The sequence below is a fragment of the Monomorium pharaonis genome, chromosome 4 (genome assembly GCF_013373865.1).
Source record: "Monomorium pharaonis isolate MP-MQ-018 chromosome 4, ASM1337386v2, whole genome shotgun sequence".
NCBI classification, from domain to species: Eukaryota; Metazoa; Arthropoda; class Insecta; order Hymenoptera; family Formicidae; genus Monomorium; species Monomorium pharaonis.
This window is the reverse complement of record NC_050470.1, coordinates 12,451,949-12,478,214: the sequence shown is the minus strand read 5'-3', so window position 1 is coordinate 12,478,214 and position 26,266 is coordinate 12,451,949. Positions and strand designations below refer to the sequence as shown.

Below are 26,266 nucleotides of genomic sequence, written 5' to 3'. Positions count from 1 at the left end.
TAGTCTTTTAACATAGGCAACACTTCCAAATATTTGCATTACCTTAGGGTTTTTTTCTTTCCCACATTTCATATGGTGTGCATTCAAGAGAATCTGTTAGCAATCTATTTAGTATATATATCGAACAATATAACGCCTCATCTCATATCTTCTTATCAAATGCTGAATCAAATAGAAGTGCTCGAACTTTATCAAGTAAAGTTCTATTTAGCTTTTCACCTTTTCCATTCAATTGTGGTGTATAAGGCGTTGTAAAATCCAACATTATTCCTCTTCTCTTGCACCACTCAAGAATATCTTTATTCTGATATTCTTTTCCATTGTCGCACCTAATTTTAGAAATCTTCAGATTCCAATGTGCTTCAACACGTTTTACGTATTCAATCATCGTATTTTTTACTTCTTTTTTATTTTTAAGCAAGTAAATCATTGTAAAATATTCATAATCATCAAGTATAATCATCAAGAAATGTTATAAAATATCTCTTTCCATTCCATGTATTAGGATCTATAGGCCCACACAGATCAGTATATATTATTTCCAAAGGCTTTCGTGCTTTAGTTCTCGATTGACCAAATTTCAACCTCATTTGCTGTGCCTTCTGACAAATTTCACACACTTTTTTTAATTCTTCTATATCTCTTATTGATAATTTAATATCAACATTCTGTTTTACAAGCTTTTCCATTTTTGCAACACTTATATGGCTTAGTTTTCTATACAAATTCTGATAATTCAATATCATTCTGTTTTACAAGCTCTTCCATTTTTGTAACACTTATATGGCCTAATTTTCTATGCCAATTCCTTGCTAGACTTTCTTTGTTCTCTGCCATCAAACATCTTGTGCTTTGTTTTGGTTTCATTTTTACTTGAAACAATCCAATCCTGTGTTTCTGTCCTTCAAGAACAATTTTGTTATTTGATTTAATTATTACTTTATCTATTGTAAAATTATTACTTTATCTATTGTAAAATTATTACTTTATCTTTTGTAACTTCACCATCATTCTTCGTGATTGAATTTACCGATAAAAGATTTATACTTAAATTTGGTACATGCAATACGTCGTTAAGCACAAATTTGTCATATTCTATTTTTTGAATATATTTTTCTAATATATTTATAATCATATTTAGCCTTCATCGTTTCTTTTGTCTTTGCAACATTTATTACGACATATCTGACTCTTTAATATTTTTTAACATCTTATTGTAAGTCATATTAGATGTACTTCCTGAATCTATAATTTTTCTTCATTTAATTCATTTGTCAAAAAAGTTACTTTTTTATTTCCATTTCTATTTTTATCTTATTTCTTCTCTCTGAAAAAGCAATCTTTTTCAAGATAATTATTTTTTTTACAAATTCCACTTTTTTTTTCATTTTCTTCTTTTTTACAGAATTTTGCAATATGACTTTCTTTATTACATTTAAAACAATGTACCTGTTTCTTATTTTTACAATACCTGGCAATATGTCTATTTTTCTTACACGAACTACATCTCAATGTTGTCTTAAAATCCACAGTTCCTTCTTCCTTTTCTTTTGGATTTAGCTTCCGTTCTTCATCGATTAATCTTGCTGTCAAATTTTCAATTGTCTTTCTTTCGTTTTCTGTTGACTCCTAAGCACTTAAAAAATATATTTCTTTAAAAGAGTTGCTAATATTTTTGAAATTAACATTTGGTCATCAATTTTAATATTCAATGTATTTAATCTGAAAGCTAAACTTTTAAGTTTACTTGTATACGTTAATATATCAGTTCCTTTTTCAAAAGTAATATTATAAAATTCTTGCATTAACTTACATTTATGTTGCTCATTGTCTCTTTCATAAGTATTACAGATTTTAGTTCACATTTTGTTTGAAGTATTACAGTCCATTATTTGTAAAAACGGTTTCTTATCTAAAGTCGGTATAATTATCTTCTGCGTATCTTTCTTTTTCCACGATTTATTTCTGTTTTCTACACTTGTATTTACTGTTACAATTGCAACCGACATCTTCAATGTCGGCGCATCGGATCTGAGTTACGCCGTTTTCACTAAAGTGGACAAGCGCGAATGCGTACATTGAGAGCGTAAATACGCAAAAGCGCGGAAAAACTAGTCCCGAGATAACCCGAAGCCGAGAAAGCAAAGATTAACCGTAGTTTGCATGAAACAACCGTAATCGTATCCGGAGGTGTCGACCGCGACCCGCGAGGACAGACCGATTGTAGTTTATACGGAATAACCGTAATTGTGCACCGGAGGTATTAACCGCGATCGAAAACGCGACTGGAGGTATCGACCGCAACCTGCGAAAACCGATCGACCTTAGTTTAGGCGCAACAACCGTAGTTGTGAGAGCGGATGTATCGACCGCGACTTAAAACGCGATTGGAGGTATCGACCGCGACTTAAAACGCGACCGGAGGTATCAACCGCGACCCGCGAGGACTAGCCAACCACAGTTTACACCATCGAGCCGTATTTACGCGAGCGGAGGTATTGACCGCGACTCCAAACGCGAGCGGAGGTATCGACCAAAGCGCGCACGAATTCTAAGTCCCACGGAGATAACGACCCAGCGTGCGCGCGATAATCCGGAGATAGCGACGACGTATGCAAAAATGGGAGGAGCGTTCCCCCACTCGGCGTGCGACTGGGCACGGGTACCGGGTGCTTACGTGACCAAGCCAGCGCAAGCACCGATCAAGCGTTCAAGAGTTCGGGTGGAGACATCGAGCGTGGCGAACGTGTCTTAAAGAGATAACACCTGAATTTCCGGGCGAGTTCACTACGCATTACGTGTTAACACGCGAAAACGACGTGCACGAGTAATATTTGCGGGATATTTCCGTTGTCCGTACAACCGCCATTACTGCGATAATATACGCGATTGTTTAGCAAACACGACGCGAGACGCGGGAGCGTTGCTCAAACAAAGGGCCTGTATCGAAACGCATTACGTTTCGGGAAACGCGAGTGAATGTGAGCGAGCGAGTGCAAGCGTCTGAGTGAATGAGCGATAGAGGAGAGGCATTATAAGTGTAAATATACGTTACTTTCAAAACCAACATCACGTTTACAGCCTTAATTCGCCACCCCACGAGACCTCCCCCACATCCTCGACGTAAATAATAGTGCAAGCGGAAAGCGCATCCTCTTCCACATCGGACAGGTAGTTAATTATTGCTTGTCTTAATCGTGCTGCGGGTGGTCTTTATATAGCGCGTCGGTTGCACCTTATTTCTGAGAGAGTTACGCCGCCTGTCGACGGCGTCGTGCATTAACTGGCGGATGAGCGCGTGGCGTTTCTCGAAATATCTATGTAAATTTCCTATAAATATTTCTTAACAGCTATATTCACAGAAAATCTAATAGATATTTCAAAGACAAAAGAATTCGATGCAATGATGAAGAAAGAACATGCATCCACGTGAATAACTCGTGGAAAAACCTGCATCTACGTATTCTATGTAAATCTCGTGAATTCCACATGGATGTCATGTAACTGTTTTATTGGAGTAATTATTACCGGTTAATTATTCAGAGACCAAAAGTTATTCACAGAAAACGTGTTCACATAACACACGTAACCCGACGCAGAGATTCAACAGAACGAGTTAAGGTTATGTTTTTTAAAGCATTAAGTGTAAAACTGTTGATAATTGCAGTTGATAAATCAATCATTCTGATACCATAATAATGCAGAGTATTAATTAATCGGCAGTAGAACGCTTCGAAGCATTATACATGTATTGCTAACGACCAATTGCACCAACTTTATTTTTCGCTTTGTTGTAAGTTGATTTACAACTGTACATATATTGTAATTACGAAACGCATCTTTCGAAAGACGTTGCGAGAAGCACCTTTTTCGAAAGATGCACAAGAATCCGTCGCGCTCACAGAAGTCCCAAGTAACTTCCGTGAGCTTACAACATCACACTTGGAAGCAGTTCTGTATCGCCCTAGAAATAAGGCCCTACGCTGCACAGTTAAACCGCAAGGCTACCGCGTTCCGATATCGAAACGCTTAGCATCACGGAAGCTACCAACGCACGGTCACTGGCTCCAAAATTGCGCCAGAAACCATCGTATATAAGCGTGACCACGCTGTGACCGAGCGGAGAGTAATTTAACAGCGTCCGAGCTACGTCAGTCTTACTACGAGTTTTATCGCGAGTGACATTTGATACCGCTACGCGCAACAGCTAACTGTAAGCACCGAGCGGAGGAATAAAGACTACGAATTAACCAAGTAAGAAGTGTTCTCTTTCATTCAAACAACGAACCTTTGGCCTACGGGTCCTAACCCCTAAGGCAGGACGAATCCCACAACTATTCCGGGAAGAAATCCCGTTCCGAGCAAACGCTCACAACAGCTTTAAGCGAGACTTAAATATGTATCAGACTTTATTTTAAAAAATATATAAATCCCGCTTAAATTCAATATAATATTGTTGGTTTAAATGATATTAAAGTATCAAGTTTAAATAAGTAAATCGCAATCACAACGTGGTTACCTCTTACAAAATATTAAGAATTACCTAACTTTGAAATGTCTGATATTTCGTGCACCGTCGTCCTTTTTATCAAAGTATGTACAATAATGTATTAACACAATAACAGAGTGTACAAAACATGGTCAATTGCACAGGAGCATTCCAGATACGCACAGTGTAAAACGGACACCACCATATTAATGCTTTAGTAAAATTTACGATAAATTTATAGAATTTGTTTGGTTGTCCATTTTACATTGCATGGATCTGGGATTTCCTCAATTGCATTAGCAACGTTGAAAAATTTAGTCGGTGCAAAACATGTCTGTACACGTTTGCGCTCGAAAAAAAAACTGATGCTCACACGTTCTCGTATTAATTAATAGAACTTTAAATTAAAAATCAGGAATTGTAGAAAAATTTTAAAGTTTAAAGTTACCTTAAGATTATTTCAGATTTATTAAGATTACTTTAAAAATATTCTTCCGTCCTTTGATCCCTTTATAGCACGTAATATTATCGATATCACGGTGACTTTACTGTAATATTATATGCTATGTGGGCAGCCATTTCATTTGAAAAATGTAATTAGAAATCTAAGAACTACTGACGTTGTTAAACCTAATTAAAAGTAACGTGTAAACGTATTTATTTATGACAGGAGCGCCCCGGATGCGCACAGTAACAAACGGACACAGCAGGCTGAGTTAAACGGACACAGTAACAAACGGACACAGACCAAACGGACACAGTAACAAACGGACGCAGTGCGAAACGAACACAGTAACAAACAGACACAGTGCGAAACGGACATAGTAACAAACGGATACAGTGCGAAACAGACACAATAACAAACGGACACAGTGACAAACGGACTTATCACATGAGTTGCAACTTTTCAGGGCACCCCTACCGAGTGGCTTTCACTTGGACACAGTACAATTGGACACACTGCAAATAGACACGGTGCAAATAAACACAAAATAATGTACACGTTTCAAATGGACACGGTTCATTTCGACACAGGAATTTTAGACACAGTAATTTTGTACACAGGAAAAATAAATTCTGGACAAATTACAATTTAGACACGATAAAAATGTACACCGTGTAATTGGACACGTAAAATTTGTACACCGCAAAGTTGTACACTGCCAAGTTATACACCGTAAAGTTGTACACCGTAAAATTGTACACCGTTCATTTAGCCACGTAAAAGTTGTACACCGCAAAGTTGTACACCGCAAACTTGTACATTGTTGCAAAATGCCTTTTCACTAAGATTCATTAAAATTTATTAAAATTAATTACAATTTATTAAGGTTCTTTAAGATTTATTAAAATTCATAAAATTTATTTTTTGTCATATAACAATAAAATTAATTTAATAAATTTTAATAAATTTTAATAAATTAAATAAGTTTTAATGAATTTTAATGGATTTTAATCAGTTTAATGAATTTTAATTAAATGGGTCAATTGAAAGAGATTTTCAATAAAATATTTTTGTTAGGGATCTCTGATGCAAAATTGTGGGTAGGAATGTTCGATGGATCTCAAATACGAAATATGTTGAGAGACGACAATTTTGACACCAAAATGAATGAAGACGAAAGAGCAGCATGGCTGAGTTTCAAACCTGTCGCAGAAAATTTTCTAGGAAACCACAAAAGTCAAGATTACAGAGAAAGGATAGCGGAAATGATAGAAAACTAGGTTGCTTAATAAATCTTAAGTTGCATTTCTTGGATTCTCATATCGACTACTTCCCAAAAAATCTAGGTGATCATAGTGAAGAACAGAGAGAAAGATATCATCAGGACATCAAGGAGATGGAGCATCGATATTAAGGCAAGTGGGATGTGAACATAATGGCTGATTTCTGCTAGGCGCTCAAAGGAGGTGTCTCCGTAAAAGGGAAGAAACATGAGAGAAAGCTATTGCATAAAACCTTCAAGAATAAGAGGTTTAGATATAATAGAAAAAGGGAGTGAATTTTCAAGAGTGGCTCACTTGAACACAGTGCAGACGGACACGTTGCAAATGGACACAAACTAATGTACACGGTTTAAATAGACACGGTTTATTTGGACACAGGTATTTTGTACACTGTAAAGTTGTAGAGTGAGTCCCAGATGCGCACAGTAATGAACGGACACAGCAAGCTGAGTGAAACGGACACAGACTAAACGGACACAGTGCAAAACGGACACAGTAACAAACGGACACAGTAACAAACGGACACAGACCAAATGCGCACAGAGCGAAACGGACACAGTGCGAAACGGACACAGACCAAATGCGCACACTGCACATGCGCACAGACCAAATGCATACACGGAAAGTTGCAAACCCATGTGATGCAGTGAATGCTTTGCACGCACACACACACACACACACGGAGGGGTGCAAGGGGGGCCTTCGGCCCCCCTCCCGCACCCACCCCGTCCAAGTCGCTAACCTATGTGGACTTTACTCTGCTTGCAATGTACATGGATTGCATTTGATCCGTGCAGTGTGCGCATGTGCAGTGTGCGCATTTGGTCCGTGTGCATTTGGTCCGTGCGCATTTGGTCTGTGTCCGTGTCGCACTGTGTCCGTTTCGCTCTGTGCGCATTTGGTCTGTGTCCGTTTGTTACTGTGTCCGTTTCGCTCTGTGCGCATTTGGTCTGTGTCCGTTTGTTACTGTGTCCGTTTCACTCAGCCTGCTGTGTCCGTTTATTACTGTGCGCAAGTTTATTACTGTGTCCGTTTATTACTGGGACGCTCCCAAGTTGTACACCGCAAAGTTGTACACCGTACATTTCTATACCCTTCTGTTTAGGGCACCCCTACCGACGGAGTTAGTGCGCGAGGAGGGGCCGAAAGCCTCAGAGGGGCCGAAAGAGTGAGGCCAAGGGGTTGTACTTCCCTCCGTGTGTGTGTATGACCACGGTTATGGTGTAGAAATGTACGGTGTACAACTTTACGGTGTACAATTTTGCGGTATACAACTTTACGGTGTACAACTTTATGGTGTATAACTTTACGGTGTAGAAATGTACGGTGTACATTATTTTGTGTCCATTTGCACTGTGTCCAATTGTACTGTGTCCAAGTGAAGGCCACTCGAATTTTCTACGCTATTCATTCACAGAAGCTCAGACTTGTCATACGTATTGAATTTTCCCCGAATAATATGGTTACCCAAGTCTGCACGCTTTGGATTATACTTACATTTGTGACCCAAATTGCTTTTACAAGGTGTTTTTTTGAGGTTAGGAAAAAACAAACCAATTCAGCAATTCTGACCTTGGATTAGGATTCAGCGGGTCAAAGTACATAAGGATAAACTAATCTGGTCCGCCGGACCAACATTTAGAATAAAATTTTTTTGAGGTTAGGAACTATGAGTTAACTTTGCAATTCTGACCTTGGATTCAGATTCAGCAGATCATAACTTTTGCAAAGCGCTTTTTATATCACAAATGTTTTTTTTATGCTTCGGTTTTCTTTATGATTGTTATTGCTTCGCTAATCTTACTAGTTTAAGCCTTTGGCACATTATATGATTTTTCATGTTAGATTGCATATGAGGCGTTTTACTACGTATCCTTATTAGCTTACAATTGCTAACATAATCATCCAAGCCAATCAGGCCACGTAATAAGACGCTTCGTATGCAATCTAATATGAAAAATTGTATAGTGTGCTAAAGACTTTAGCCATGAGTCTTAATGAGTTAATAAAGATTAATATAGGTTATTCATACAAAAAAATACTAAAATCCGTCGTAAGTTGTCTTATTAAACAAAACAGGTTTCAAGACTCAATAAATAAAGAAAATAACTCACCTCGGATTCCTGAAGCTTAGACAAGTTTGGACTAATGTAAAATCGAATGCCTTCCATTGCGCCAGGCAGAGTAATACCACGTATTAAAAGAACAGTGAGCAAAATATATGGAAAGAGAGCCGTGAAGTAGACAACTTTGCCAGTCCACTTGACACCCTTCCAGATGCAAAAATAACAGATTATCCACACTAATAATAACGTACCCGCCAATTCCCATCGAATATTACCCACAGATTCAATACCATCACTAATCTGCAATGCTCGACGTCTGAAAAACAGAATTACACAATTATTAAAATTAAATAATGCAAAGGGATAATAATATTTTAAAAGTACACTGCTCAAAAAAGATAGAGCACATGAAAAGAATCCAAACAAAATTAGATAAAATTAAGTAAATGAGTCCTTTTCGTGAAAATCGTACAACAATATTTGTTTATACAATTTGTACATACAATTACCGCATTAACACCTTTTTTTAATTTTAAAAGTAAAATATTTTTTGTAAGAAGTAATTAATTTTTGGACTTGTTTGATAGTACCTTTACCCCGCAATTCTCACAAAAGTAAAAACAATTTTTAAACAATCTGTGGGAAAGGTGACTGATGGGAAATAAAATATAAAACATTATTTATGTTTAGTTTATATTACTTTTTATTCAAAATAATCTACTTGTGAATCAATACCATACTGTAGCGTTGGTAAAATTGTTCGAGGAAGGTAGATTTTCACCTTAGTCCACAATCCGCAAGCGCGAGTTAAATGGTATTATTATTTCTTGCAGGAGGTTAGGAGTTATGATATGAGAAATATCTCGATGACATCAATACTGATCGCAAAAAATATTAAAAATGTATTAGATAATAAAAACGTTTCAAACTGTTTGCCATTCAGTTTTTAATAATATTAAAATGACGGAACATCATGGAACAAGATGCTTTAAATAATCACAAGACTGAATTGATATAAACTATTGCTAAAATTTATATAAAGAGTGAGGCCAAAAACAGACCTAAAATAGCTTCTTTCGCCACCCTTGAATTCCGATTCGAATTTGGTGCTAAACAATACTTATATATAATATATTAATCCCCTAAAAGTTTCAGATTGAGCCCTTTAAGATACGAGGGTTCAAAGTTCGCATTCTCCATGAACGTTTTTATTAACTGTTTTGACCCATTTCGCGAGATGTTTTCTCTACCTTTAACGTTACTCAGGAACAACGGTGTGAACGTAATAGATATCTATTCCTATTGGGGTACTTAATTAGCATGAGTCCCCGTGCCTCTCACGATTTGGGGTGCTTGATTAACGGGAGTCCCCGTGCCTCTTACGTTGAATGAACCATATATACGTCTTGATATACTCTTTTAATTTTGCTTTTTAGATATGGTTATGGACACATTGCATATATCAGGGTTGGATATATTGATACCACTGTATTGTCCATAAGTCGAGATACCATATAATTGTCATTATATGGCTGCAACATCCGATAATATGTGAACCGCTCTCGCAAGTACAATAATATTCGACAATCGCGTTTCTAGCAGATTTATTCTTGTTTGCTAACACAAAGATGTGATGATTTTTTCCGCTGCAATACCGAGATTTCATGTACGCTTTCACAAGCAGCAGATCTGTGATGGTAATATCATGATTGACGTAGTTCAGATCATTAGTTCGATCGCGGACCCGGTTCGAACTTTTGTAGTAAAAAAATTTTTCCTTTTGATGCTCTGCATAATAAGAAATTGCATTATTTATCTGATAAGACCCAAGACTTATGTAACACACTCACGAACAAAAAAACGGACCACCTAAATTTTATCAAATTTTTAAATATCTTTCAATAGCGACTCCGCCAAAAATTATCGTATCGAGATGAACTAAAGCTCGAATTAAAGCTCAAACTTTCCTCTTGAAAAAACTATATAAACCGTAATTGAGTTACGACAAACGTTTTACAAAATGGCGGACGTTGAAGATAGAACTTAAAAAAATAAAAAAATTTTTTTAAATCATTGCGTAGCTCAAGGAAGTCAACTCTCTGGTTTAAAAATGTATGAGTTTTTAACTTGCTGCTACTAGCTTAGAAATGAGAGAAAGGAGCGGATCTTGACTATGCCCGAAATAATTATTCTAAGGTAAGGAACGAATCCTCCAAGGGCTGCTGTCGCAGTCTAATGATAGCCGTTGTAGCAGACAGCTGAAATTTTATTTGGACGATATTGATCTCCGTTTACAGACAATGTTGATGAAAACGGTAAATAAACAAAATTTTTTTCTTATTATTTTTTAAGTTTTCGAAAGTTTTTAACATTTTGTAATTATTTATGAATTTTTGTAATAAAATTTTTATTAAGAAATCGTTCTTTAATAGCGTTTGTCTTGTATAAACATTATTATATACTCCTTTGTTTTTAATGATTACAAAATGATCAATATTATTGTTGTACTCCTACAGCCAATAAAATTGAAAAAAAGAAAGTTTATGCTTATTACGATTAGAAAAATCATTTTTACGACTTACACAAAAAAACGCTGCTTTCAGGTAAAAAAATTAAACATTTTTTTCTCCACACGGTATTCTATTATCTTTTTCTTAAAAATATAATTCTTTAGCTTTAATTTCTTTTTTGGATTTTTCAAATCAAGTAATTTGTTGAAAAGTTATGATTTTTTTAAGATAACACTACATTTTACGCATTTTACTCATTTAAATACACTACTTAAACAATTCAATAATTCATAAATATTACAATTCATACTTAAACTAGAATAATATGGTGAGTTAGCTGGATTTTTTTAGATTTTTTCAAATGTTCCATCATAACTTTTAAAGCATCAGCCGAAAATGACATCCGTTTACCGAGAAGTGCAAAAAAAACGTTTACAGACGAAAGGTTAAGATAACCTCTTTGTGGCGTCATTATAGAGCCACCGATACTAAAATGTTTCACATATATTCCACAGATGCAGAACTTGGAATAACTGTTATATTTAATTAAAAGTTTTTTAATTGTTTTTAATTGTAGTGTAATTATTTAACATACACGGAAAAAATGCTACAGTTATCACAAATATACAATTATCACAATCATATTCTTACAATAAATACATTTTGTTGCAGTATTTTTACACATGGTTGCTTCAACCGAAGGATTATGGTCATATGTGCAATGTAATCTGCATAACAAATAGTTGGGTTGAGAGATCTATAAAGAATAGTTATACAGTACAACACTTACTTTGATATGTTTTACGTTGGTAGAGTGGAAGGCTTGAGCTCTGCGGCGGATAAAACTTCGTGATTGTGTAAATGCAATTTCTTTATTGTGAGGCCCTCTTTACAGGCCTGTTTTACATGACAACCTGTCGTGCACTGCTCTCGCGTACGCTCGACCCTTTCGCGTCCCATTTTTGCAATACTGCCAACGCACGTGCTTATTCTTCTGTGTCTTTCTTTTGGTTGGTTTACGACCTCTTAGGCTACGGTTGCAGCTAACTTTCTTCTTCCGCGCATGCTCACCGATGAGAGCACCAAACGACCGCGATCGGCGTTAGCAATATGTAAACGCGCGCGAACATCCCAACCGCCTTGAAATAAAAATCTCAAAATAAAGAGATGTTGATTGACTGAATCCAAACTAAATTACAACAGCTACTGTAACTGACTCAATATAAACTATGTTAATATAACACCAATTCTAGAATAAAAATAAGCTGGTCATAACAAATACAGATAATTACTGTTCCATCGGCAACGGACATAATTTGGTAATGTTTCGTTTGTAACACCACGAGCAGTTTTTATTATGGCAACCCGCGTTAATCCATTGGCGTCTGCGTGAGTTTCCGTGATGCGACCTAATGGCCATTTCATCGGCGGTAGTAGGTCCTTGAGTAGATCCTTGAGTAATATCATGGTTCCAACTCGCAGATTGTCCTTGGCTTGTGTCCATTTTACCCGTGACTGAAGCTCTGATAAGTATTCGGTAATCCATCTTTTCCAAAATAGTTGGAGTTGTTGTTGTAGCAATTGCGAACGCGACAATCTGTTTAATTTGATGTCAGTTAGATCTGGTGCTAGTATGCCATTGAACGGTGCACTAATTATAAAATGGCCCGGTGTTAAATGCTTCTAAATCCACGGGATCTGCTGACATCGGTGTCAGTGGTTGAGAGTTCATGCATGCCTCTACCTGAGGCGTAATCGTCGTCAATTCTTCAATTGTGAAGGCAATAGAGCCCAGACTTTGTTTGAGGTGTTTCGCTGCCTTTACGGCAACCTCCCATAACCTTCTAAAATGAGGGTAATTGGGCGGTAGAGTATGCCAACTGATGCCTTGCAACACCTTCATGGCGTTGTCTAATTCTGTTGTCCGTAGTGGTCCAGAGGGAGCGTCCCAGATGCGCACAGTAATAAACGGACACAGTAGGCTGAGTGAAATGGACACAGTAACAAACGGACACAGATTAAATGCGCACAGACCAAATGCACACAGACCAAATGCGCACAGTCCAAATGCGCACAAACTTACCACATGGGTTGCGACTTTTCAAGGCACCGCTACCGACGGAATGGGTGCGGGAGGGGGGGGGCGAAGAACTGTCGCGCGCGACAGAATTGCGCTGGTCTGCTGGAGCCACAAGTCGTTAACCTATGTGGACTTTACTTTGCAATGTACATGGGCCCATGTACAGGTTAAGACTTAAACGGGATGGGTGCGGGAGGGGGGGCGAAGTCCCCCTTGCACCCCCCTGTGTGTGGGGGGGAGGGTGCAAAGCATTCTCTGCACCACATGATTTTGCGACTGTGTCTGTTTCGCACTGTGCGCATTTGGTCTGTAGCCGTTTGTTACTGTATCCGTTTATTACTGTGTCCGTTTGGTCTGTGCGCATTTGGTCTGTGTCCGTTTCGCACTGTGTCCGTTTGTTACTGTGCACATTTGGTCTGTGTCCGTTTGTTATTGTGTCCGTTTATTACTGTGTTCGTTTGGTATGTGTCCGTTTGTTACTGTGTCCGTTTTACTCAGCCTACTGTGTCCGTTTATTACTGTGCGCATCTGGGACTCACTCGGTCCAGAGACTTTGATTGCATCGTGTCCTTTACAGTTTGCGACAAATCTCAAGATCCACGACTTCATCCGTATCAATCGTTTATAGTTAGAATATCGACAGGTCAACTCGTCAGAAATCATGTTGCAGGCAACAGTGCGTTCAGGCGATTTTAATTCTAGATCGGATATGTCTAAGTTGACTTGGCTTAATACGGAGGACGGCCAATTTGATTCCTGAGTATGTAAAAAAGGCGGTCCGTTAAAACATGTATCACAAGAATTTAGAGTGCTTAGCGAACACCTCCGTGAGACAAGATCTGCTGGATTTAAGTCTTCAGGAACGTGTTTCCATTGTGTTGGTGACATAAATTCCTAAACTCGAGCCACCCTGTTGGCTACAAAGGTGGAGAATCGTGCAGGTGTCGAACGAATATTACTATAACAACGTTAACAACGATAACAACGTTATCGTGGAATCAGTTCATAGTGTAATCTTTCGAAATTGAATGTTCAGCGCTTGCTTCACCTTTTGTGTCAGTTCTGCTAAGATCAGCGCAGCCGATAATTCCAGACGTGAAATAGTAGCCTTTTTCAGTGGTACTACTCGAGATTTTGCACACAAAAGGCGCACAGTTTTTTGTTGATCTGCAGCGATGGTAATTACATAAATGCAGCACCCCGTATCATAATTCAGATGTGTCTCTGAATCCATGCAATTCGAACTGTGCTGATGAGTGAATTTGAATACAAGAAGGTACTCTTATTTCGTCGTAACTCTGAAATTCGTTCCATTCTTCTTATATAGCTGCTGGTAATAGATCATCCCAATTTAGATTCGACATCTTCTACAACTTTTGAAGAATACATTTTGCTCCGAATAGTAAGGGTGCACAAATGCCAAGAGGATCATAGAACTTCATTATTTCTGACAGAAGCTTCCTCTTCGTAAATACCTCTTTTAATACAGTTGTGGGAACAGAAAAAGTAACTTTTTGAACTTGACTTGAGGTATTTTCTTTCACAGATTATTTATATTTCTTTCACATCCTAAATAACATACATAATAAGAATATCGACGTGCGTCAAACCAAAAACTATGGGAAATATTTTTAAATCGCACAAGCTTGAAAAAATCGCAAAAAATAGCTTTTTTTGCTCAAACTTCTCGTTGTGATTTGAAAACAAAGCCTCTGACGAAAAAATTGTACAGAACATTTTTTATTTATCTTAATGTTTTCTACAAGAAAAGTGCGTTTTCAAATAAAAAATTTGTATATTTGCATTGCAAAATAGAAAAAACCGATTAAAAATGTAGCCTTTTTTTAAGCGCTTGGTAATCAAGGTAAACATTAGTTGTTATTAATGAAAATGTAGATTAGGAAAGTTCAAACTATTCTTAACTTATATTCCAAAGCCGCTCGTGATCCGTCGAATAGTTTTCGCACAATCAATTCCTTAATTTACAAAAATTGAAAACGTGATCAAATGCCGCGTCTATAAAAAAACCATCATGTAGGCGCTGATTTTTTAACGAATTCTCGGGAACCTTCTAAACAAAAAAAATTTTAAAAAGTTCCATTTTTTTATCCTTTTAGAATTTTTTGAAAATTTTGAGCTTATACACAAATAGAATTTCTTCGACGATTTTGATCGGAGACAAATGTTTTTTTCACACATTAATAGTGTTGCAAACCCTGATTAATTTGAGCTTAACCAGTTTAAAATATCTTGATTAGGTTCGGAGATATTAAAGGTCAAAGTTAGTCGCTATTTGCAGCTAAACTATATAACATACCGACTTGAAAAACAGTTAAAAGAGTATCGCGAATTTCGCCGCTGCGGCTGAAAGTGAAAGGGTGGGGATAGCCTTGAGCGCGAGGAGCAAAAGTGAATCCGCGCTTCAAATTCGCTCGCGCTGCAAAAAAGTCATTTTTTCAGCAACGGATGCACGTATCGAGACGTTTTTTTTTTAATCGATATAGGAAATCGAGAGAACAACGAATTTAATGTTAAAAATTAAAAATATCCATAAACTTCTTACTTATTTCGTGTGTTTCGCAATATCCACACTTTTTTGCATATTTAAACGAATGTATATTATTTTTACATACTATTAGTTACTATTGTTAATCCGAAATCATTTAGTGTAAATTAAATAAATAAAAAAGATAGTGCAAATTAAATAAATATGAAAAATTATATTTTATGAAACAAAATATTTGTTTATTAATTCGTATAAAAGTATTTTAAAGCTTACATATTATTTTTATTATATTTATTCGCACTGAAATCTTGTTTTTTACATGGAATTTCAATATCCATATTTTCAGTATCAATATCTATATCTATATCGTCGGTACTTTCTACTTCCACATCGCTAAAATTTATTTCTATTTCGTCCTCATTTGTATTACAGTCATTGCTATTCTCATAAAAGAAGTAACTGTAATTTCGTTACAAGTAACTCGTTACTTCCCAACCTTGGAAATGCCAGCGTGTTGCATAAAAAATTGTAACAACCGTACTGACAATGGACGCACAAAAAATATTAAATTATTCTGATTCTCTAAAGAGAATTATTCGTCAGCAGTGGCTTGAAAGTTGTAAAATAAAGAACGCCAAAATTGACTCTGATAAGTGTTTGCACGTGCAAACACACACACACACACACAAATTTTTCATATATTTCCTATAAAATAATATAAGTACATATATTAGAATATATACACTCAGTTGTGATATCCACAGAACATTCTTACAATTTATTTATGTTATATAACGTACGTCATTTAATAATATTATTATGTGGTTGGGTGTGTACATGCAATTTTTGTATACTTTGTATATATTCTAGCAAGCGTATGCGTTATTTTGAGGAAAATTGCTTTGAAATGAAGAGAACAAAGTAGCAAAAATTTATCAGTCGATTAAAAAATAAAGCAGTGCCAAGCAAATTTTTAAATTTAATAAAAGAAACAGGAACTAGAAAAATAAAACCTATTTAAATACATTTTAATAAAAAAAAATATTTTGTTAGTGTAAGTTTTGTGTATAAAAATATTAATGTATTTAAATTTTTTAAAAGTGTATATACACTGGTCAACAAAATTATCGTATAGGAACTGTTACGTCCGGCAGACTCCACGATTTCCCTTCGTCAGAAAAACAAATAATTTACAAAAGAAATTCCGTTTCAACGGTCTCCGATAATTTTTTATGCGTCTAGGATTAGTCTGTTAGAAACGTAATGACAAACATAGATGGACGAAACGATCAAGTAGATAATTCCGACTCCTTTTGAATATTGAGTCAACAAATAATAAATTCTGAAGATAGAAATTCAAAAACAAACATGGGATCTAAGCAAAGTTTCACGTTTCCTCACAAAAAAATGAGTAATAAAGTATCTAAACATAAGCAAAAAATAAATAACCGTTTCCTCCATCTGCAAACCATACCGTAGCACGTCTAGCACGATAGAAAAAGATTATTTATCTCTTAAACCCAAAGGGAAGATAACCTACGCGATAGGTCGGATCCTTTCGATAAAATTGAAAGAATGTGGGAGGAAACAGAGAAACTTTCGACAGAGTACTCAACGTATGATTGGTCAAAGAGGGAAAACTATTTCTCCAATAAGAAAACTTAGAATTCACCCACCACACAATCCTGAAAAAGAATCCTACCAATTAGAATATTTGAACCACCTATATCTGGATCCTTCCCTTGTAAGACTCTGTATATATAATACCAAATCTTGAAGAGAGTAATTATAATAGTTATAGTCAGTAATAGAAGCAGGGACAGTAATAGTCAGTAATAGTTGAGCAGTCAGTAATAATAGTAGTAGCAGTTAGTAGTCAGTTTATAGTAATAGAAATAATCATGTAGAATCAGTGCGCGAATAAAGTTTAGTGCCGTTCCATCCAGTCAAGAAATCCTTTCGATTCCAACGGATCTATTCGAGAACCAGTAATGAGTAAGTCCCACAATCACAATTTCTTTTGTTTTTATGTTACACATCTACTCTCTTCTGTTTTAATTCTTTAAGACACCCTCCTATTATTTATAAATAATTATCTCTTAGAGTTTTTCGTCCCCCTTCTTTACCCGGTTTGCGGATGCGAGCCCTGCAGCTCGAGAGTCCGACCGGTCGTTCCGGTGCGCGGATTCAGAGACGGTCATTCGAGAGTCCGACCGGCCGTTCCGGTATGCGGATTCAGAGGCTGTTGCTCGAGAGTCCGACCGGCCGTTCCGGTACGCGAATTCCGCCCTTAGTGTTCGAGAGTCCAAACAACAATTCACGGTTTTAATTTTCAAGAGTCTGCACTTTCCTAACCTTCCCTCTCCGAATTACTTAAGATATAATGTAACTCACAAACAAAAAGCTGCCCATTAGTTTTACACTTCCGAAATTTATATTAATAACCTTTGTGTTTTTTAAAATTTTATTAATAACCCTTTGTTAAACTTTAAAACTTTTGTAAACTCAATCGAAAATCTATTTTTATAACCCTTTGCGTATTTTTAAACTTTGTAAACTCTTGCGAAATTTATTTAGAACCATTCTTATAATTTAATCTTTATAAATTCATAGCCAACAAATTATGTTAAATCACGACTTCAGCGCCTATTTATATTCTTATAACATTTTGGAAAATTTAGAATAAATACTTTATTTTTTTTTTGTTACATAAATTTTATCATTTATTTAAATCTATAACTACCCCTCCTCATCCCGAACAAAGACTGCACCTGGTCCGATCCCGAGTTAAAGCGATTCAATTCGTTGACTCGAAACTTGGACCGACGGACGCACGACTCGAAACGGGTTATAGCGGACCTATCGGCACGTTGACCTATATTTTTGAGTCATAAAAAGTGCGTTCGACCCGAGGCACATACCCTCCTTAAACTGTGTGCCTACGGGAATTCTATACGTTTTGTTCTACTATTACGTTCTTCCCTGCCTTACCTGTTCTCCCTGAAATATCCTTCCTACCGAATAAAGAATTAAATCTTATAAGGCTGGACGTAACAGAACATTTGTGTCAAAATTTTTATATATAATTTCAAGTAAATGTAACATCGCGAAAAATCATTGTATTTTTATTTGCCAAAAAGCATTTTAAAACTTGAACTCTCTATTTTTAGAAGGATTTTGGCAATTCCAATTATCTTTTTTTTTAACGAAACGGCACAATGATAAAGCTTGACTTGTCAAAATAAAAATTTTTATACAATTTTGCTGCATTGCTATGGAAAAAATCGCGACTACTTGCTACTTGCATCTTACAGCAGGATTTTTTTCCTATAATTTTGAATGGTCGTTCATCGCTGTGCGGTTTTGTCTACCGTTATCGACGTTTGAATATAAAGAGGTCAGTTTGATTTTGATTGCTTACAACTTATAAAAAGTTATCGAATTTTTATTTTCTAAAAAGCATTTTAAAGCTTGAACTCTATACTTTTAAATAAATTTTGATGATTTCAATTATCTTTTTTTCACAAAATAGCACAATAATAAAGCTTGACCCTTCAAAATAAACATTTTTATGCAACTTTGCATTACACCTTCTGTGGAAAAATCGCGAAGACTTTTTGTTACTTACATTTTACAGCCGGATTTTTTCTCTTTATTTTGAGTGGTTATTCATCGCTATGCGATTTTTTTGACCAAGTTATTGAGATTTTAAGAAAAAAATGGTTATTTTGATTTTTATCACTTATTATTCAAATAGATTGCACATCATTCAGTTGGAAAACGAAAAGAAATGGATACATACATACGCGCGCGCACACGCGCACACGCACACACACACGCACACGCACGCACACACACACACACACACACACACGCGCGCGCACACACACACACACACACACACACACACACACACACACACACACACACACACACGGGGGTGCAAGGGGAACCGTCGGCCCCTTTTCCACCTCCTCGGTATAGTTATTTCTCACTGTGTCCAAGTGTGTGCAAATGCACCATGTCGATTTGAACTGTGTACACTGAGTGCCACTCAAATAGATTAACGTACAGCGCTCTGCAAAAAAACAATAGAAAGCTGAAAGTCTGTACTTTCGAATATTAGGTACTATTACTTTTTTTATAAATTCACTTTTTCTAACAACAAATTGAGTTTAAAGATTACGTAAAAAATTGCATATTTTACGGTTTTTATTTACTTCAATATATTGTCGTGAAGAAAGATCCAATCACATCGCTAAAGTAAAGTTTTAAAGTACGATTACTCCCTAGTAATAAACACTAACGTTTTTTAATCAATTACTGCTTGTAAACGTTGTGACGTTTTCCGTCCGTCACAAGAGCCAGAATGACCCCGCCGGGAAAAGTCATTTAAGGCCGCGCCTTATCTCGAGGGGGGTGGCGGCCACTTCCTTTTTTCGGCTAATTTAATTTAGAGTTTAGATATTAACAGCGAGGAGGTGGAGTGGTGTGCCAAAATGACCAATTGTAAATTATGGAACAGCCATCGAGGGACTGTCAATGGGAAGTCAAGACGACCGAACGACGGGCCCCGGACAGCTGAAGGACCACGAATCAGGTCAAGTATCTAAGGATAATACCGAGATACGTAAGGAAAGTCGTAGGGCAGACACTGCCGTTATGTCTTGTAGAGTAGGAGAGAAAGGAGCAAAGCAACCAGGTGCCGTCAGAGACGACGCCGAGGAAAAAGAGCGCTCCCTTATGCACATCGGCCAAGGTAGAGGAAACCTCAGCAGGAGCGGTAGTCACGGCCTTGAGGAATAAGCCGGACGGGGCCTGATCAACCTCGATCCGGCCCAGCAGAAGCCAGAAGCCGCACGGCGAGGAAAGCCATCGAAGCATGCAAGCCGCAGCCTTCAAATTGCGCGGTCAGGACTAGAAGCCCCCTTACTTTACTCTTTTTCTTATTTTTGTCTGTGCTATTTTTAACTTTCTCTCCCTCTTTCTTTCTTTTCTTCTTTCTTTTTAATTTTCTTTCTCTCTCTTTCCTTCTTTGCTGTTTCTGCTTCTTTTTCCTTAAATTTTCTTTTTTAAATACGTATCTGTCAAATATGTATTAAATATGTAAAGTATGCGAAGTATCTGTCAAATAAATAAAATATGCGAATTATCAAAAGTTTTATTTGATAACTGTTTTTCTTCACTCTACCTCTCTCTTTAAAAAGTTTTTTTTCTGTCTCTGACTTTGTCTCCCCCCCCTCTCTCTCTCTTTCTCTCTCTTACTCTTTCTCTCTTTTTCTCTCTTTCCTCTCTCTTACATTTAATTATTCTGTGATATCCTGTAATCATCTATACTTTAGCTCTAAAGTTAATAATACTAATTAATTAACATTACATTTTTTAAAATAGAGCTCTAAATTAGAACTATGTATTAAATGAAAACAAAAGAAGGAAAGCATTACTTACACAAAGAAAAAGAGAGAGAAAGAGAAAGAGATAAATTACGCGCACACATTCATATAGTATACATATAATATATACAGGGTGTCCCAACGCACATGGGTCAATGCTCGTAAAAAGGTAAAAGGGATCGAAATGAACATAAAAGTCCAATATTGTCTTTGGTTAGGTCTTGGGTTAAGTTTTTGGTTAGGTCCACCAATAATCAAGGTATTGATTTTTCAAATTATGCGAATGAGAGCGCGCCAAGGGAAGAGCTCGATCCGCTTGAGCCATAACACGGAAAAAATCTATTATGAATGTTTGATAAGCTTTTATTATTTACTGTTCACAATTACGATAGAAATTAGATTATTTGAGAATTCCATATGTTAATATCTTGATTATTTGCAGACTTAACCCAAGACAATATTGGACTTTTATGTTCATCTCGATCCCTTTTACCTTTTTACGAGAATTGACCCACGTGCTTTAAGACACCCTATATATATACAGGGTGTCCCAAAGCACGTAGACCATTACTCGTAAAAAAGGTAGAAGGGATTGAGAAGAACATACAGGTCTAATATTTTCTTGGGTTAGGTCTACAAATAATCGAGGTATTAATTTTTCAAATTGAATGTTTGATAAGCTTTTATTATTTACTGTTCACAATTACGATTGAGGGATTGAGAAGAACAAACAGGTTTAATATTTTCTTGGGTTAGGTCTACAAATAATCGAGGTATTAGTTTTTCAAATTGTGCGAATGAAAGCGCGCCGCGGCGCGCCGTAGGAAGAGCCGAGCCGCTCGAGTCGTAGCGCGGCCTACTGTGTCAAACATTGGCTGCCGACGCCGGGGGGAAGGAGAAGAAGCGGCGCCGCTGCCTGTGCTTCGCCGCCCTCATGTCCCGCCGCACCGCGCCTAAACTCGCGTCGTTACGTACATTTGCAATTACTTAACAAAATTATTTAGCATAGATAGGGACTAATTAAAAGCGTAATAAACTTCTGTGACTGAGAAAGTCGAAAGAGAGAAAGCGATAGAAACTTATGGAATCTTCAAATAATCTAATTTTTATCGTAATTGTGAATATAGTAAATTAATGAAAGTTTTCGGTACATTGACGATATATTCTTTCTTTTTCTTAAGGGGTTAAACCACTCTAGAGCGTCGAAAAGTAACCTAATTTTAAGAATTTTTTCCGGGAAAACAATGACAAAAATAAAAAATATGTTTATGGGTCTTTATTGCGTATACATCGAAGTGTGAGAATAAATTTTTATAAGGCAATTAAAAACAAAATGTTAATTGTGCAGCTGGTTGGTAATGCTCGCCGACACGAAGTGCTTCGCGGCCAGAAAAGTTTTTCCTCCAATTTTGAACTTAGAACAAAAATTAAAAGTTTTTTTAGTTTTACATATAAAAAGCTCGAGAAAGACGTACGGATTTTGTTTTATATCACTTTTTGCAAAAATGGTGGACATTTGAAATAAAAGTCGAATTTTCACCTAAAAAAATAGGCACTAAATTGTTTATAACTAAAAAAATATGCATCATAAAAAATCCGTACGTCTTTCTCTAGATAATGTTGTTTAGAATGTATAGTAAAAATTTCAAGCAAATCGGTAAAGAATTGAGCGAGTTATGTTTCCGGCCGGCTCGAAAAAAGTAGTTCTGAGAAAAACGCGTTTAAAGTTTTACTTATGAGAAAATCATGGAACTTTTTGATATACTTTCAATCTGCGATGCCTGCCCCGTAATTGGCCTTTCAAATTGACATTCTTCTGTTCTTCTTCTTTTCTTCTTCTTTTCTTCTTCTTTTCTTCTTTTCTCCAATAGTTCAAATAATAAAAATTGTAGCGCGTGGCGCCGAGTCTTATACCTGCTCCGAGCGCACAGCAGGTGACTTTGGTCGGGATCAAAATACAGACACTTAAAAAATTCCTCCCCTTATAAATAATGTTGTATCTTATTTCTAAGACCCCTTGGCACCTTTTAAGCAAAAAACAGTTTTTTCCATTTTTTGAAAATTCTAGAGTGGTTTAACCCCTTAAATATCTTATTTACAGTATCATACAATTCTAACTTTGTTTCTTATCGAATTTTATCGTACTGTTAAATCTTGATGAAAACATTGATAAAAATTCGTAAATTCATTCATAAAATCATTATCGTAAATTCACGATTGATTCTCAAATTGATAGTTTATTTTTATTCGTCTATTATAATATTTGCCACATCGAGTTCTCTCATCGTTATCTTTTTTCTCTTAGACGATATATTCATAAATATTTCTTCATATTTAATCAAAATGATGCAACAATGGAACAAACTTTTTTAACAGAAAATGCGAGAACGATAGAAAATGATATCATTTCTTTAAATTTGTTTTTTTTTTATTTAGATTTGGATTATAAAATCGAAATCAATTAGATTCTTGTGTTTCTATTTTACATAAATAAATCACTGAAAATCTATCGTAATTAATAATGCAATTAAAGATAGAAGAAACTCTAAGTCTTCTATCGTCATGAAAGAAAACTTAGAGTTGTATTGACAATGATGTTGAACGTTAATCTCTAAGCATAATTATAGTAGAAGACGCATCGCGCCTAATCTATTGTTGCACGCGTACTGCACGCGTCGCTCGGCCGCGCGAGTCAGCTGGTTGCTATGGGAAAGAGCGTTGTTGCATTGTTGTTTATGTCGGTTCTCGAACTGTCAAGCTTGTGTATCAGAGTGTTTTGAATAAATTTCGTTCTTTTAAGAAAGCGTGCTATCCTATTTCGTGTCACAAAGTGATTATTCTTTAGCTCGCGTATGTATGTACACCCCCTCCCCTCCACACACACACACACATTACATACTAAAATCTTCTTAAATTAAATAAATATTGTTTATAATTTATAAATTTTCAAACATTTTATAAATTCATATATTCGTAAATTTACACGGAGAAAATTTTATAGTAAAATAATGTATGATTTATTATTTATGATAGTAACCACGAACTGTTAAAAGAAATTTCCGAGAATTATATCATATAAGTAGTGTAAATATTGTTGTAATTTGATGAAAAACATAATAAAAATTTGCATAATTCCTCCTTGGCCCGCGTTTACTACTTAACGTAGTAATTTTTACTATAAAGTTTTTTCCGTGTATTATAAGTCTATCACAAGGATTAATTTTATTAAAAATATAAATATCCTAGTTATTTAATTTTTCATTAAGAATATAAAGTTGAAACAAACATTTTATTTGGTTGTCATTTCCATTTTAATCGATAAAATTTTCTAATGTTTTTTGAAGAAGCATAAATTTTGTTTCGAGTATATGATAACAGCTTCTTTTAAAATTTGTAATGACAGTTTACGACGTTTAAGACTATCATCAAAAAAATATTTTTTATTAAAAATAATCGTTATTTATTAAAAAAATAAATTTAGTAATTACTTCTTTAAGCATTAGAACTGATATTTTTTGTACACGTGTATGTTCACGTACACATATACTTTTTGTCGTTAAAAAATTTTATTTTTATTAAAAAAGGTGAGGAACTCTCATAACTCGAAGGGAGAATTTAGCGTTACGCGTCGCTTGTGCGTAGCCATTGTCGCTTGTTGTAACAATTCCCCCCGCGCACCTAGCAATCTCAAGGTTCAAGCGTTGGGGAGGGGCGGCCGCCGCGGCCGGGCGTTCGGCGCGCTTGCATTTGCCGGTAGGCCGAGCTAATACAGAAAATTTTACAAGTTACTAACTTGTTAACTATTGCAAAAATGGAAAAACGGTAAAGGACTTTTCTGTTCAGTTTAATGCTCTCTACCTGCTCATAAACATCCCATAAAAAAATATCAGTCACCCTATATATATATATTGTAGGATCGGGACTCTTTTAATACTGTATATATATTAAGGTGCGAGCAACATTACTTTCGAAAAAATACTTTGTCACCCGATATATTCATTCGAGCCAGTGACATATGTTTGTCGACTTTCAAAACAGCTAAATTAAGAGAAATAGCGATCACCTTATTTACGCATGTAAACCTTGACGAGATTATAAGGGTGATCGAACCGAAAAGTAAATGTTCAAAAATGCGGAGCGACGGGGGAAAACGCGGAAGACTGCGAGTAGCGAAGCAGTTCTCGTCCGACACAAAGACGAGACACATCGCCGAACTCTCCCTTGTACTTATACTTAAAATATATATTATCGTATTCTCTCACAACAGTTACCTTTTCTCTACCATACTATATCTGCCCTTCTTATTTTCCTACAATTTTCGGGGCTTGTCGGCGATTGAAATCAGTTAACGTTACGAAAGGTAGTGAGTGGACGCGACGCGAAGTTAACAATTTTTATGAGTGCCGATTTTTTTTGCGTTTGTGTGAAGATTGGCTGAGGAGAGAGAATGACGAGCATTGAGTGAGACGCAAGTAACTTTACCGTAAACCAAATCAAGGCGATACTGCGGGAGAAGGGCCTACCGACTAATGGCCTGAAAATCGAATTGATAGCCAGACTTTTCGAGAGAGATTTGACAGACGATTTAACAAGGATTCTAATTGGAGCACGTCTAAAGGGCAAAGCGCAGGAGTAGTTTCATTCCAACCCAACACCGTACACCGAGATCGCTGTCGACGAACTGTTACGCGAGTTGAAGAATATGTTCTTTCACGAGGGAAAGGTACATATAAGGAAGCAGTTTGAGCAGCGTATCTGGCGTAAGGATGAAACTTTCAATGAATATCTACATCAGAAGGTGATTTTAGGAAATCGACTCAAAATCGAAGAAGATGAAATGACCGAATATATTATCGATGGGATTCCGGATTCGATTCTGCGGGACCAGGCACGAGTGCAGCGGACGAAAAAGGCGCTGCTTGAGGCGTTCGAAGGGGTATCGCTGCGCGGGAGAGAGAAGCCGGGAGCACGAAGCGGCGCGAAAGAGCGGCGTGCCCAGGGATGTACCGAGAAAGAAGACTCAGGGGCAACGAAGACTGGAATGCGATGCCATAATTGCGGGACGCAGGGACATCGTGCGACGGACTGCCCATCTAAAGCGAAAGGTACACGATGCTTCGAGTGCAGAGAATTTGATCACATTGCGGCGAATTGCGAAAAAAGAAAAGGTAAAATTAGCGAAGTTAAGAATATGAGTAATAGCGCGAAGCCGGAACGAAAATATTTTGTGACAATAAACCAGTTTATCAAAGGCCTAGGCGTTTGTCTCCGTCGGAGAAAGAAAAAGTAAGCGCGCATGTGAGCGAATGGTTGAACGCGGGTATTATTCAACCCTCACTTTCAGAATATGCGAGTCCGGTGGTCCTAATATAGAAAAAGACGGGAGAAACGAGGTTGTGCGTCGATTATCGACAATTGATAAAAAAATACTCAAGGATCGTTACCCGCTTCCATTAATTGACGATCAATTAGATGCATTACAAGGGGCAACGGT

The 26,266-nt window shown here is 36.5% G+C and overlaps 1 protein-coding gene across 2 annotated transcripts in view; it reads right to left on the bottom strand.

Moving 5' to 3' along the window:
- The window catches only part of LOC105836910 (sodium- and chloride-dependent GABA transporter 1), a 365,264-nt gene that overhangs the window by 101,844 nt on the left and 237,154 nt on the right, over positions 1 to 26,266 (bottom strand). For both annotated transcript variants that reach the window (XM_036285958.1, XM_036285959.1), the window contains exon 5: positions 8,332 to 8,599. In XM_036285958.1, coding sequence (XP_036141851.1) covers positions 8,332 to 8,599 — 268 coding nt within the window. The remainder of the gene's footprint in view (positions 1 to 8,331; positions 8,600 to 26,266) is intronic.